General features: G+C 38.7%; 1 protein-coding gene across 3 annotated transcripts in view; it reads left to right on the top strand.

The window, feature by feature from the left end:
* Positions 1 to 9,737, top strand: part of GLRA2 (glycine receptor alpha 2) — a 220,310-nt gene extending 210,573 nt beyond the window's left edge. For 2 of the 3 annotated variants that reach the window (XM_007991077.3, XM_007991076.3), the window contains one exon: positions 8,177 to 9,737. In XM_007991077.3, the coding sequence (XP_007989268.1) occupies positions 8,177 to 8,455 (279 nt within the window). In that variant the 3' untranslated portion in view covers positions 8,456 to 9,737. The remainder of the gene's footprint in view (positions 1 to 8,176) is intronic. The other variant, XM_073013864.1, reaches the window with a different exon arrangement.
* Positions 9,738 to 16,513: the final 6,776 nt, after the last annotated feature.

Below are 16,513 nucleotides of genomic sequence, written 5' to 3'. Positions count from 1 at the left end.
TCCCCAAACTTAATGTGTCTTCTTTCTCATTGAATGGCATTAATATCTATCTAGTGCTTTAAGCTGGAGGTTAACCTTGACAATTTCCAATCCATCTCTAAGACCTGTTGATTGCCCCTCTATGTCTCCTGTTGGCACATTGCTCTCCACCCACACCACCACCCATTAAGTCCAAATCATTATCATCTGTCATCTGGACCATTGCTGTTGCTTTCTAACTTCCTGGATTCACTTTTGCCTTCCTCTAGGCAGTCATCCACATGGTAACCAAAGTGATTTATTTCAATATGCTAATCTGGTAATGTCAAGCAATTTCCATTAAAAGCCAGCAATGGCTCCCCTTGGTTCTCAAAATAAAGCTCCATCAGACACTGGTTTACAAGGCCCTATATGATGTAGCCCCTGGTTCATCTCTGAAACATTGTCTCACCCCACATTCCCCCTGTATTCCAGGCCTCAATTGCATCCCTCAATTGCAGCAAACCCTCCTATCTCAGACATTGCCAAACCCTGCCTTCATCTCTTTAATGCCTCTCATTTTTCAAATCTCTAATGAAATATCACTTCCTGGGGGATAAGCTTCTCTTATCTGTCAGATTAGACCAGGACCCCATTTAGTAAGCTCTCATAGCATCTTATAATTTTCCTTCAGAGCCCTTATCATAGTTAGTAATTATGTATTCATGTGATTACTTTATTGTTTCCCTTCATCTCAAGGTTGCAAACTCCTTGAAGGCAAGAATCAAATCTATTTTGCTCTCCACTGGATCCCCAGCACATAGCAGTGCCTGGTATCTCTGCAAGCCTTTTCCAACCACTCAATCTAAAACACTCCCTTCTATACCACTCGCCTATCTTAAGTCTCTTACCTTACCTTTTTTTTTTTCCAAAGCACCCATTATTATCTGTGTGTCTTGTGTGTATATGCATTCGTGTATATATATATATAGATGTGTATATGTATAAATATGTTTGTGTATGTGTGTGCATAATTTGTTTACTTGTTACTGTTTCCCCATCTAGAATGTAAATTACAAAAAAATCAGAGACTTTTGTATTCTTGTTCATTGCTGTAACTCTACCACATACCTGGCACACAATAGGTACTCAATAAATATTTGTTAAAAATATGAGAAATAAGCCAGGCATGGTGGCTCACGCCTGTAATCCCAGCACTTTGGGAGGCTGAAACGGGTGCATCACCAGAAGTCAGGAGATTGAGACCAGCCTGGCCAAAATGGTGAAACCCTGTCTCTACCAAAAATACAAAAATTAGCTGGGCGTGGTGGTGGGCGCCTGTAATCCCAGCTACTCGGGAGGCTGAGGCAGCAGAATCACTTGAACCCAGGAGGCGGAGGTTGCAGTGAGATGAGATCGTACCACTGCACTCCAACCTGAGTGACAAAAGAAAAACTCTATCTCAAAAAAAAAAAAAAAAAAAAGGCAGTTGCTCAAGAAATAAATCCTGGCAGTTCCTTCTTTAAAAATCAACGATAAAAATATGCTGCACTGAAAAAGAGATAATACATTGACATGTTTTTCTTTTGGAAAAATTGCCTTTCACAATCTGCCCAAAATGACACTTTGATAGTTTTAACTCATTTCAGCACACTCATTAAGCAACAAGGGGCTATATTTGGTTTAGTTTATTTCAACTTTGTTGTTCTGCAAAGCTCAGTGAGATTCTTCATCCATAATCTTGAATGGAAGCCATTTGGGATTTGATAGGGTCAAAAACGTACACAAATCAAACACCAGAGACTTTGGAATCAGTTTTAGAATCAGACAGACCTTGATTTGAATCTCAGCTTCAACATTTATTAGCACTATGACTATAGGAAGCCACATAACTTTTCTTGGCCTCGGTTTCCCCAGGAAATACGTGACTTGAAGGGTCAATTCAGTAATAGGACTGACCATGGTTTTAAGTGAATGGTACAGACTCTTAATAAATGCTATCCATTTATTATTCATGTCTATTCCCAAAGTACCCACGATACAAAGGAGGAAATTGAAGCCCTAAGAGTTGAAGAAAATTTCCCAAGGCCATTCCTCTTATATCCAGGTGACAGAAATTACCAGGTCTGTGATTAAGTATCATTCAACCATCATTTGCTTGGGAGACATTTTCAGTGAAAACCTACTGTGCCATTGGTCTATATCTCTGTTTTGGTAGCAGTACCATGCTGTTTTGGTTACTGTAGCCTTGTAGTATAGTTTGAAGTCAGGTAGCGTGATGCCTCCAGCTTTGTTCTTTTGACTTAGGATTGTCTTGGCAATGTGGGCTCTTTTTTGGTTCCATGTGATCTTTAAAGTAGTTTTTTTCCAACAAATGGGATGTAATTAAACTAAAGAGCTTCTGCACAGCAAAAGAAACTACCATCAGAGTGAACAGGCAACCTACAGAATGGGAGAACATTTTTGCAATCTACTTATCTGACAAAGGGCTAATAGCCAGAACCTACAAAGAACTCAAACAAATTTACAAGAAAAAAACAGGCCCATCAAAAAGTGGGCAAAGGATATAAACAGACACTTCTCAAAAGAAGACATTTATGCAGCCAGCAGACACATGAAAAAAATGCTTGTCATCACTAGCCATCAGAGAAATACAAATCAAAACCACAATGAGATACCATCTCATACCAGTTAGAATAGCAATCATTAAAAAGTCAGGAAACAACAGGTGCTGGAGAGGATGTGGAGAAATAGGAACACTTACACTGTTGGTGGGACTGTAAACTAGTTCAACCATTGTGGAAGACAGTGTGGCGATTCCTCAAGGATCTAGAACTAGAAATACCATTTGACCCAACCATCCCATTACTGGGTATATACCCAAAGGATTATAAATCATGCTGCTATAAAGACACATGCACACATATGTTTATTGCAGCACTATTCACAATAGCAAAGACTTGGAACCAACCCAAATGTCCATCAAAGATAGACTGGATTAAGAAAATGTGGCACATATACACCATGGAATACTATGCAGCCATAAAAAAGGATGAGCTCATGTCCTTTGTAGGGACATGGATGCAGCTGGAAACCATCATTCTCAGCAAACTATCGCAAGAACAGAAAACCAAACACCACATGTTCTCACTCATAGGTGGGAATTGAACAATGAGATCACTTGGACACAGGAAGGGGAACATCACACACCGGGGCCTGTTGTGGGGTGGGGGAAGGAGGGAGGGATAGCATTAGGAGATATGACGAGTTAATGGGTGCAGCACACCAACATGGCACAAGTATACATATGTAACAAACCTGCACGTTGTGCACATGTACCCTAGAACATAAAGTATAATTAAAAAAAAAAAAAAAAGAAAACCCACTGTGTTCGGACACATACGTTTTCCTAAGACAGACTGGAGAGTCCATTATGTCCTTGCATTGAGTAAGACTCACTACAACCTTCAGTTTCAACTAAGAAATTTCCTGTTCCAACAGAAAGGAGGACCAGTCCAATCAAAAAATCTGGGTGAGAAATGCGATGGAAAGATAGTCCCCATCCCAATTTTTAGGAGTCCTTTTACTTCCTCCTATCTCAAGAATAAAAGAAAAATTACAAATATAGACTCTGTTAAAATATTTTCATTTGTAAGTGCCATGTTCTTTAATTATATTGAAATCATTTGCTTATGACAAACAATTCACTACAATGCAATTCCGATGAGCTTTAGGTTCAATTTCACATCTAGACAAGAATTATTCTAAACACAGGAATGAGCAAATTTTACAATAAGTAAAACTGATGCATAAAATAAATAAAATTAGATAATAAATTTCAAGCAAATTGCATAGTGCCATGGCAGTGCTTTATACAGCAGACAGGATTAAGGAGATCTTATCAAAGTGGGATATAAAAATTGCATATATTGAAACCTTGACTGGATGATTCATTTTCTGTGAGAATTTAATCAGTGAATAACAAAAGAGGGTCAGCTAGAAGTGTTTATTGCTCAGTTACTAAAGATGGAAGATGATGGATAATTAACTGAGTTCCTGGATAATCAGAAGAAATGGAGAATATATGCCTAAAATTAATTCTTTCCTTACTGGAAGGACCTAACTGACTCTACCTGTAAATATGCTCAACTCAGTTGTGGCTACAGATTGTTCTTTATTTTAGTTTCAGTTTATCCATGACTCAAGCTGATTTCATATAGGAATCTTGTCATATTACCATAACATTTTATTCTGAACCTGCTAGAAAGGCAGTTAGTCATTTATTATAACACAAAACAATTCAAATTGGTTGCAGTTATGTTTTCAGAATCAAAACCATCTCCTTTGATGTGAATACCGTAAAGTTCTATATTTAAAAGGCATTGAATGCATCATAATGGTAAATAAGACGACCCTTAAACTAGCATTCATACCTCCTACATATAAAAACTTAAATGGATAATTTTTACCCACAACAGGTTTATTTTTGTGGCAGAGAATTTTAAAGAATTGATTAAATTAGCTATAACTATGCTCAGAAGCATAATTTGAAATAGTGTTGAATAAATGAGGAAAGTATTTTCAAGCATAGGGAAAACTCTTAAAATTCCCTTTTGTTCATTATTCAGCAAACGTTTATTAAGCCCCCACAGTTTGCATGACGATGTACAATATAATGAGATTCTAACCTGGCATCCTTCTATTCTAGCTCAGTTAGTTGAATGAGTTAATCTTTTCAGCTGTCCATTCACAGTATGTGATGAAAGACTACAGAAATTAAATGAATGAGTCAGTCTGAAAAGACATGTGGACATGTATATTTAAGTTTCCTTTTGTTTTGTGTGCTAAAAACAGTTTACTACCTACATACCCTTTCTATTTCTTTAGGGGCTTCAGAATTTAAAAGAACATTATCTTACTGAGGCAGTGAACTATATGCTTCATCATGAGTTTCTAAAGGTTTATAGAGGTGAGAACTGTAATTTGCAAGATTCTGCAGATATGCAAAGGAAAAAACAGCACAGTAAATTTGAGCAGATAAGGAGAAAGGTATTTTGAGGGGTTGTTTCTATTTGAATAGTAATTTTAGACTTAAAAATACAGAATAGGTCATACATTTTAGAGATGGACATCAGAACTCATCTAGACCAGTGGTTTCCAACATTTTACATTAGAGTCATTGGATCTTTAAAAAAATAGATCCTAAGTTCTCATCCCCAGAGACTGGTTTAGAAGGGGCTGGGAGGGGAGGCAGGCATACATGTATTTGTAAAATTCCCCAGCAGCCAAAGCTGAAACCCACAGATCCCAGCTCAGCCTTGACATTTTTGGCATGAGGTCCCTGAGGCTTTGAAAGAATAAGTAGCTTGCCTAAGGTCAACACAGCTTATAAGCCTTGGAGCAGGCACAGAACAGAAATATTCAAATTCCCAGAGCAGATCTCTCTTTACTAAACCAACTGGCATCATTTCTATTTCACACTGGTTGAGATCTAATTACCAATTAGTAGTAGCTGGGAAGTCCAAGACTGCCTATAACAAGTCCCCTCCTCCTAATGACTTGTATGTGCTTCCTTTTCTTGCTAAGCACTAAGTCTTCAGATAGTTATGAGGACACTGATGACACTGTAATAATTAATCTGGTTATTCCACATTTTGAAAGGCTTCACTTATTTAAAACTTTTGCATCCATAAAATGTATCATTCATATTTTAAGGCAAAGAAAACAGATTTAATATTTGAATCTGAGTCCCACTTAAGTCTTCATTATCGAGTTTATGTAGCTGAGCACATGGAAGTACTCCGATGTTAGGCTGGATTTTGTTTGCTGACTTCCTTATATGATAATACCTTTAGTTTGGCCCCTTCTGCCAGATTCTGAAAGCTCCATGCAGATAGAGCCCTTGTCCAACTTCATCAATTGTCTCCCAGCACCTAGTACAATGCCTGTCACAGAGGCAACACTCAACAATTAATGGTTGAATTAAAAATCCTTTATTATATTTTTGTTAAGAAATGAGACAGAGTGCCTTTAGCCAACTTGCGTAGGACAATCCCATATAAATAAAAGTATGGAAAGATGGCTTTATAAAGTAGTAGTTTTACAGTTACTTTTTAAAGAGCTTTGGACGGATTTTTGTGATACAATGGTCTGATTAAAGGTTACAACTAGGCCAAGGCAGGAAAATCACATGAGCCCAGGAGTTTGAGACCAGCCTTAGCAACATAGTGGGACCCCATCTCTACAAGAAGTTAAACAAAAAATTAGCTGGGCATGGTGGCTCACACTTGTAGTCCCAGCTACTCAGGGGTCTGAGCAGGGAGGATCACTTGAACCTGGGACGTCGAGACTGCAGTGAGCCATGATCATGCCAGTTCACCCCAGCCTGAGCAATAGAGTGAGACTCTGTCTCAAAAAATAATGATAAAGGTTATAATTAATGCTTTTTATTGGAAGCACTAGGTGCATTCATTAATAAATTCTACTAATGTATCAAGCAAATGAGGTTTCTGTTTTTTAGCCTGATTTTCCAAGAGATCAAATTTACATGGTGAAGGATGACACAGAATATTTGGCAATTATTCACAATTGCTATCTCTCCAGCTCAAATTCCAAGTCATTGCCAGGTTGCAATGGAATATTCAGCCATGTTTAGGGCTGGCTTCACCAGAGATACTGTATCACAATGGGCAATGTCGATAAATCAAAAGCCTCAAGGACTCTGTTGAACTCTCTTCTTCATTTTCAGGCTGCATATATCTCCCACAAAGGGAGGTGACACCTGGGTATTATACTAATCTAGCTAAATGAGCCACATAGAAGCAAATCTGTTCTGCCTTCCAGGTTCTGCAGCTGCCCATCTGAGCATGTATACTATAATCTATTCTACCTATTCTGAAGTCCTTGCACCACTCTTTAAACTGTTACATGCTCTTTCAGTCCCCATTTTGCACATAATGAAGTGTAATTAACTGAAATAGCTCTTCTCACCTTCCTTATCTCTCCAGGGATCTGCTGTTGAACTTACAAAACTCATTTAAGTACACAAGGTACAAATTGTCCTTGTTGTACCATCTGAGTTATACTTAGGCTGTCATTCACATTATAAGTCCTTCATTTAGTATACCTTTTATATGTGGCTGAAGACACTACTGACATGCAGTAAGCATTAATGAAATAAAATTAATACCAAGTTTCCTTGTCTTTTGGGAAACATAACCGTTATTATTTACTGGCAAGATAAAGAGTTCAGTGCCTCTGGTGACTCAGAGGAGTTGCATATTATTGTGGAAGGCAGTAATCTAGTTACAGAAGAAGATAATTCAATTGATGGCTGTTTACAGCTAAGTCATTTCAATCACACCTTTTCAACCCCACCATTTGACCCCCTCCTTTGACCCAAACATAAACCCAGATCCCATACATTTTTCTCTAAGGCTATTTGTCCTTTATACCAAGGAATAAGTACAATTTTTCAGGCTTTTATCTAATTTATGTAGAAATAATCAATACAAATATCACTGACATCAGCTAAAATGACACATTTAAATATGGTAGAAATGGTTCACCAGCCAAATAATCAATGTTAAAAATCAACACTGGAAAAATTAAATTATTAATGAATATTTAATCTCTGCTATATAAAAGAGATGAACTAGAGGGCTGGAGGGGGAACAGGTATATATTTAAGGGGCTCATCTTAGATGTAACATCAACATTAAACCTAATGTTAATGGAGGAATTGCGCTGTGAATGAACAACAATACTGTAAGTTCCTTAGGGCCAGGGACACAGCACAGGCTCAGTAAATGTTTTCTGAATGAATGAATGAATGAATGAATGAGTGGTCCTCTTGATAGATTTACAGTGCAACATTGGGATTTGGAGAACTACTTTAAAATCTCTATTCGCATCTGGGGATTAATAAACTAGATTTTGGAAAAGTCTAGAATATAATGTAGGTGTTTCTGTTTATTAATTAATTAAAATGACCACAAAGTCATTATTCTTACCCTTAATTTCTCAGTCTGAAAAGTTAATGAACTGTATCTGTTCCATGAATAATTAAGTTGAACTTGAAAGAGAACTCCCTATTCCAAAAGCCTCCCACACCACCAGTTAACTGTGATTTATCCTTTTACTTCTAAAGAATTTTAAGCATCTTCCATCTAACTTGACTGACAACCAATCTGTGCTTCCTCTGTCTTTATTCTGTCAGGAAGAAGACGTTACTCGTGAAAGTCGATTTAATTTTAGTGGTTATGGAATGGGTCACTGCCTCCAAGTGAAAGATGGAACAGCTGTCAAGGCCACACCTGCCAACCCGCTCCCACAACCCCCAAAAGATGCAGATGCCATCAAGAAGAAGTTTGTGGACCGGGCAAAAAGGATTGACACGATATCTCGAGCTGCCTTCCCATTGGCCTTCCTCATTTTCAACATCTTTTACTGGATCACATACAAAATCATTCGGCATGAAGATGTCCACAAGAAATAGATGTGCCCTACAGACCCTGGGACCTTATTGCCTCAGTGTTGTGCTTGTAAATACACAGTGAAATTGTCTTTATAACACTTTGACAGAGGAGAAGATTGAGGGAGGGGGGAGGGAGAGTCATGGGGATGGGTTTCCTGGCACCTACAAGAAAAAAAGACAAGTTATATGGGTGATGAAGAAAACTGTACAAAATTGAGGGGTTGCAGAATCACGGGAACATAATTCCCTTCCATAGTCTTTAGCATTGTTCTTTCAGTCAGACATGATATGTGCATCAATAAGACACGATATGCGGGGTCAAGTTCTCAAGGGCTGTTTGCCTTTTGGTCCTTTTGGTTTGGTTTGGCTTTGACTAATTCTGGTACTGAAAAGTTAGTTATACACACACACACACACACACACACACACACAAACACACACACTTCAAAAATGCTTAACCATCTGACCATAGTGACTAGCCTATAGTGAGTCGAGGACCAAACTTTTTCAGGAAAATGCTGCCTCGTTTTTAAAACAAGCCTCCTAAGCTATGTTCTTTACAACGTCTGTAATTAGTGTTTCACTTGAGAAATCCTTTTGTGGGTCGTAAATTATTTCTACTTATCCAGTAAATAACAATGACAAAATAAACACCAATGACAGAAAAATTTCTACTTTACTGTCCATATAGGTGTGCATTTTAAATATTTTTCTTTCCAAGATAAAATTTTGAAAGTTCAATTGTGTATTGTGTAATTAATTTGATAGTGTACCCTCTTAATAAATGCCCACTTTATTTTATATCCAAGTTAGTGCACTATATATATATTTTTGCTTTGGCTATATTTACATGTGACTTTAATTGCCCAACTGTGACTAGCCATTGCAGCTACTCAGCTACAGTATTTATGGAGATGGTGTATCCTGAACAGTGTAGCTCAGGTCAGCTTGAACTTTCCATTTCTGCTCTCATTGTAGGTGTAACTACTAGTCCTAATGTCAACTGATCCATGATTTCTACTGTCAATATAAGTGAACATTGTTTTAAATATCCTTAACTAACTTAAAGAATTTTAAAATTGTACTGTGATTTTCATAACCCGTTGCCTTTTTGGTACCAGAGCTACGTGGTTTGAATTCTGGCTACATGTTTTAAGTAAGAAAAAAAAAAAAAGACGTATTTTTGCTTACTCAGATAAAACCTGTAAAAATATAAGGAAATAATTAAATTTTACATGTGCTGTACAAGGGGTTATTTTAAAAAGCATTTGTTCAATTTCAATAAAGCTAAGTGTGCCACAAACTTCTCTAGAGGCTTTCATTTTCATTTTGAATTAAAATGTAGATATTTATTTAAGTTTTTATTTGAAAATTTTTATTATTATACTTTAAGTTCTGGGATACATGTGCAGAACGTGGTTTGTTACATAGGTATACACGTGCCATGGTGGTTTTCTGCACCCATCAACACATCAACGACACTAGGTATTTCTCCTAATGCTATCCCTCCCCTAGCCCCCAACCCCCTGACAGGTCCTGGTGTGTAATGTTCCCTGCCCTGTGTCCATGTGTTCTCATTGTTCAACTCCCACTTGTAAGTGAGAACATGTGGTGTTTGGTTTTCTGTTCCTGTGTTACTTTGCTGAGAATGATGGTTTCCAGCTTCATCCATGTCCCTGCAAAGGACATGAACTCATCCTTTTTTATGGCTGCATAGTACTCCATGGTGTATATGTGCCACATTTTCTTTATCCAGTCTATCATTGATGGGCATTTGGGTTAGTTCCAAGTCTTGGCTATTGTAAATAGTGCTACAATAAACATATGTGTGCATGTATCTTTAGAGCAGAATTATTTATAATCCTCTGGGTATATACCCAGTAACGGGATTGCTGGGTCAAATGGTATTTCTGGTTCTAGATCCTTGAGGAATCACCACACTGTCTTCCACAATGGTTGAAATAATTTACACTCCCACCAACAGTGTAAAAGTGTTCCTATTTCTCCACATCCTCTCAAGCATCTGTTGTTTCCTGACTTTTTAATGATTGCCATTCTAACTGGTATGAGATGGTATCTAATTGTGATTTTGATCTGCATTTCTCTAATGACCAGTGATGAGGAGCTTTTTTCATGTTTGTTGGCTGCATAAATGTCTTCTTTTGAGAAGTGTCTGTTCATATCCTTTGCCCACTTTTTGATGGGGTTGTTTGATTTTTTCTTGTAAATTAGTTTAAGTTCTTTGTAGATTCTGGATATTAGCCCTTTGTCAGACAGATAGATTACAAAAATGTTCTCCCATTCTGTAGGTTGCCTGTTAACTCTGGTGATATTTTCTTTTGCTGTGCAGGAGCTCTTTAGTTTAGTTAGATCCCATTTGTCAATTTTGGCTTTTGTTGCCATTGCTGTTGGTGTTTTAGTTATGAAGTCTTTGCCTATGCCTATGTCCTGAATGGTATTGCCTAGGTTTTCTTCTAGGGTTTTTATGGTTTTAGGTCTAACATTTAAGTCTTTAATCCATCTTGAATTAATTTTTGTATAAGGTGTAAGGAAGGGATCCAGATTCAGCTTTCTACATGTGGCTAGCTAGTTTTCCCAACACCATTTATTAAATGGGGAATCCTTTCCCCATTTCTTGTTTTTGTCAGGTTTGTCAAAGGTCAGCTGGTTGTAGATGTGTAGTGTTATTTCTGAGGCCTCTGTTCTGTTCCATTGGTCTATATCTCTGTTTTGGTACCAGTAGCTGTTAATGGTTACTGTAGCCTTGTAGTATAGTTTGAAGTCAGGTAGTGTGATGCCTCCAGCTTTGTTCTTTTTGCTTAGGATTGTCTTGGCTATATGGGCTCTTTTTTGGTTCCATATGAAATTTAAAGTAGGTTTTTCTAATTCTGTGAAGAAAGTCAATGGTAGCTTGATGGGGATAGCATTGAATCTATGAATTACTTTGGGCAGTATGGCCATTTTCATGATATTGATTCTTTCCATCCATGAGCATGGAATGTTTTTCCATTTGTGTCCTCTCTAATTTCCTTGAGCAGTGGTTTGTAGTTCTCCTTGAAGAGGTCCTTCACATCCCTTGTAAGTTGTATTCCTAGGTATTTTATTCTCTTTGTAGCAATTGTCAATGGGAGTTAATTCATCATTTGACTCTCTGTTTGTCTATTATTGATGTATAGGAATGCTTGTGATTTTTGCACATTGATTTTGTATCCTGAGACTTTGCTGAAGTTGCTTATCAGCTTAAGGAGATTTTGGGCTGAGATGATGGGGTTTTCTAAATATACAATCATGTCATCTGCAAACAGAAACAATCTGACTTCCTCTCTTCCTGTTTGAATACCCGTTATTTTTTTCTCTTGCCTGATTGCCCTGGCCGGAACTTCCAATACTGTGTTGAAAAGGATCCATGGTTTCATTTTTAAATTAAACATTTTAACATGTTTATTTTGAGAAATGAGTATAAACTATTTTAATATTCTTTTATGTAAATCTACTGTATTTCAATAAAAATGTTTAAAATGAATACTAGAAGGCAATAATTTGCCTGAAGACCTGTCTCATCAAAAAGAGAAACTGAACTTTTAAACAAACAATTTTACTTTTAGAGCATGTGCCCTGTTAAAGTAAATGGAGACCAGGCCTGAAGAATCCTTGGGAAGACAAAGCCAGTTAGACCTCATAAATGATCTTAACTTTGCTTGATTTGTGAACATAAGCAAAAGTTAACTTGGACTATTTCTTGTAAATGCCTATATTACAGAAAAAAAAAAAATGAAACTTAAGGGCAACCATTCGGAAGCCACCAATTAACTTATATTACTTTACAATTTGGTATGTTTTTGCAGTGACTGCTACCGGTTTTTCCTTTCCATATTTAGTGCTTCCTTCAGGAGCTCTTGTAAGGCAGGCCTGGTAGTAACAAAATCTCTCAGCATTTGCTTGTCTGTAAAGGATTTTATTTTTCCTTCACTTATGAAGCTTAGTTTGGCTGGATATGAAATTCTGGGTTGAAAATTCTTTTCTTTAAGCATGTTGAATATTGGCCCCCACTCTCTTCTGGTTTGTAGGGTTTCTTTGGAGAGATCCGCTGTTAGTCTGATGGGCTTCCCTTTGTGGGTAACCCAACCTTTCTCTCTGGCTGCCCTTAACATTTTTTCCTTCATTTCAACCTTGGTGAATCTGATGATTATGTGTTTTGGGGTTGCTCTTCTCGAGGAGTATCTTTGTGGTGTTCTCTGTATTTCCTGAATTTGAATGTTAGCCTGCCTTGCTAGATTGGAGAAGTTCTCCTGGATAATATCCTGAAGAGTGTTTTCCAACTTGGTTCCATTCTCCCCGTCAATTTCAGGTACACCAATCAAACGTAGGTTTGGTCTTTTCACATAGTCCCATATTTCTTGGAGGCTTTGTTCAGTTTTTTTTTTTTTCATTCTTTTTTCTCTAATCTTTTTGTCACCCTTTATTTCATTAAGTTGATCTTCAATCTCTGATATCCTTTCTTCTACTTGATTGCTTTGGCTATTGATGCTTGTGTATACTTCACGAAGTTCTCATGCTGTGTTTTTCAGCTCCATCAGGTCATTTATGTTCTTCTCTAAACTGGTTATTCTAGTTAGCAATTCCTCTAACCTTTTTTCAAGGCTCTTAGCTTCCTTGCATTGGGTTAGAGCATGCTCCTTTAGCTCGGCGGAATTTGTTATTACCCGCCTTCTGAAGCCTACTTCTGTCAATTCATCAAACTCATTCTTCATCCAGTTTTGTTCCCTTGCTGGCAAGGAGTTGTGATCCTTTGGAGGAGAAGAGGCATTCTGTTTTTCAGAATTTTCAGCTTTTTTGCACTGTTTTTTCTTCATCTTATTGGATTTATCTACCTTTGGTCTTTGATGTTGGTGACCTTCGGATGGGGTTTCTGTCTGGACATCCTTTTTGTTGATGTTGATGCTATTCCTTTCTGTTTGTTAGTTTTCCTTCTAACAGTCAGGCCTCTCTGCTGCAGGTCTGCTGGAGTTTCCTGGAGGTCCATTCCAGACCCTGTTTGCCTGGGTATCACCAGCAGAGGCTGCAGAACAGCAAAGATTGCTGCCTGTTCCTTCCTCTGGAAGCTTCATCCCAGAGGGGCACCTGCCAGATGCCAGCTGGAGCTCTCCAGCATGAGGTGTCTGTCGACCCCTGCTGGGAGGTGTCTCCCAGTCAGGAGACACCAAGGTCAGGGACCCACTTGAGAAGGCAGTCTGTCCCTTAGCAGAGCTCGAGCACTGTGCTGGGAGATCCACTGCTCTCTTCAGAGCCAGCAGGCAGGAACATTTAATTCTGCTGAAGCTGCGCCCACAACCACCCCTTCCCCCAGGTGCTGTGTTCCAGGGGGGTGGGAGTTTTATCTATAAGCCCCTGACTGGGGCTGCTGCCTTTCTTTCAGAGATCCCGCTGCCCAAAGAGGAGGAATCTAGAGAGGCAGTCTGGCTACAGCGGCTTTGCTGAGGTGTGGTGGGCTCTACCCAGTTCAAACTTCCCTGTCGCTTTGTTTACACTGTGAGGGGAAAATTGCCTACTCAAGCCTCAGGAATGGTGGACACCCCTCCCCACACCAAGCTCGTGTGTCCCAGGTCAACTTCAGACTGCTGTGCTGGCATTGAGAATTTCAAGCCAGTGGATATTAGCTTGCCAGGCTCCGTGGGGGTGGGATCTGCTGAGCTAGACCACTTGACTCCCTGGCTTCAGCCTCCTTTCCAGTGGAGTGAACTATTCTATCTTACTGGCATTCCAGGCACCACTGGAGTACGAAAAAAAAAAAACTCCTATAGCTAGCTTGGTGTCTGCCCAAACGGCCGCCCAGTTTAGTGCTTGAAACCCAGGGCCCTGGTGGTGCAGGCACTTGAGGGAATCTCCTGGTCTGTGGGTTGTGAAGACCGTGGGGAAAGCATAGTATCTGGGTTGGAATGGACCATTCCTCACGGCACAGTCCCTCACGGCTTCCATTGGCTAGGGGAGGGAGTTTCCTGACCCGTTGTGCTTCCCGGGTGAGGCAACACCCCACCCTGCTTCGGCTCACCCTCCATGGGCTGCACCCACTGTCTAACCAGTCCCAATGAGATGAGCCGGGTACCTCAGTTGGAAATGCAGAAATCACCCACCTTCTGTGTTAGTCTCGCTGGGAGCTGCAGACTGGAGCTGTTCCTATTTGGCCATCTTCCAAAAGGTAGATTATTTAAATCACAATGATAACTTGGATTTTTGCATCTGGTCTTCCTCGTAAGTTTGAAGCACTTATACAACTATTATATTATTGATGCGTTAGTATCTCCATGAAGAAAGAAAAAATATGTTCTTCTCATTGTAGAAACAGAGAAATGGAAGTATTAGTAGCATTGTGAGGCCAGGCGTGGTGGCTTATGCCTGTAATCCCAGCACTTTGGGAAGTTGAGGCAGGCAGATCACAAGGTCATGAGATCACAACCAACCTGGCCAACATGGTGAAACCCCGTCTCTACTAAAAATACAAAAAAATTAGCTGGGCATGGTGGCACACTCCCGTAGTCCCAACTACTTGGAAGGCTGAGGCAAGAGAATTGCTTGAACCCGGGAGGTGGAGGTGGCAGTGAGCTGAGATCGCACCACTGCATTCCAGCCTGATGACAGAGCAAGACTCTATCAAAAAATAACAAAACATAACATAACATAACATAACATAACATAACATAACATAACACAACATACATAACAACATAATAAAATAAAATAAAATAAAATAAAATAAAATAAAATAAAATAAAATACCAAGAGCACCGAGGAAGCATAAAATCTTAAGGTGAAACAAAACTTAAGTGACCAACCCATTTAGCTACCCATCCTGACTTTGTCAAGAATGGAGTTCCAAGATGAAAGAAAAATTATGAGAGCCCCTGTGAAGTAGAGGTAACTCGTGTTGACTCCTGTAGATTTTCCTTAACCAAAGATATTAATCAGTATTCTGAGGAAGATATGGATTCATAAGACAATGTTTATGGCCTTTTAAACCTATTCAAATATTGAATAATCTTCATATAGAGGAATATTGCAGAATGCTAAGAAGCCACCACTTTTAACTTTACGAGAGCTTTTAGCTACCACCTTTAACCACTTTGGAGATAGGGAGACTAGCTCAGCCACTATCAACAGTGTGACCTTGGATAAATTACCTGACTTTTCAGAATAGTTGTTTCACAGAGTTTCAAGAGAACTGACTGGAAAAAAATGCAGCTAAAGCCATTAGAATGGTGTCTAACACAAATTAAATTATCAATAACTGAAAGATATTAAAATAATTATTGTTATGAATAGTATTGGTTATCCACCGGGCAAGAAGCTTCACAATGTCTAGCCTTGTCAAGTTCAATGACATGCTTTTTGCATCATTTTAAAAATACTGTTTCTGTCTTATTGGTCATTCCTTTCCAAACAAATAAGGTGAAGTATTTTTTCTCAATTCTTTTCCTTCCTCTGCAAAACAGTAAAATTGAGACTAACATGCCTCCCAAAGATGGGCCTAACCCCATAAGTATCCCAGGAAGAACCCCAATGCAGTATACGGCAGAGTGGGTAGGCACTTTAGGGAGAAAATCCTAAGACAATTGATTATGTTTAATCAATGTGTGTGCCATATAATTGTGGAGGGAGATATAGTCCCCCCATTAGAAAATTGAGAAGAGATTCACACCAAAACATATCTGCCAGCCACTAAAGTAGGCAAAGGCATCTTGGATGGCAAGAGGACTTCTTGACTTTTCTCTGATTCTAGCCTACATTCAGTGAAATAAACTCTTAAATGCACCAATGTGGGTTATATAAAATAAATAAGATGAAATCTCAGAGAAAATATTTTGAGTACCACATATGCTGGTGAAACAGATTAATTCCTTATAATGTTACTGGGAATTTTATTTGGGACATTTTTGTTTTGTGATAGTCCTTCAGGGAAAATAGTTCAAAAGTAAAATTATGGCTCTGAGGAAGAGACCTTCTTACCTGTTTTCATTAGATTGGAAGCCTTTGGGAGAAAGTGGCTATGTTTCCATTGGTTATCCGCAATGCCTGCCAAAGCTC

This window comes from Chlorocebus sabaeus, chromosome X (assembly GCF_047675955.1).
Source record: "Chlorocebus sabaeus isolate Y175 chromosome X, mChlSab1.0.hap1, whole genome shotgun sequence".
Taxonomy (NCBI): Eukaryota; Metazoa; Chordata; class Mammalia; order Primates; family Cercopithecidae; genus Chlorocebus; species Chlorocebus sabaeus.
The sequence above is the reverse complement of the archived record's forward strand: the minus strand, read 5'-3'. Positions and strand labels throughout refer to the sequence as shown.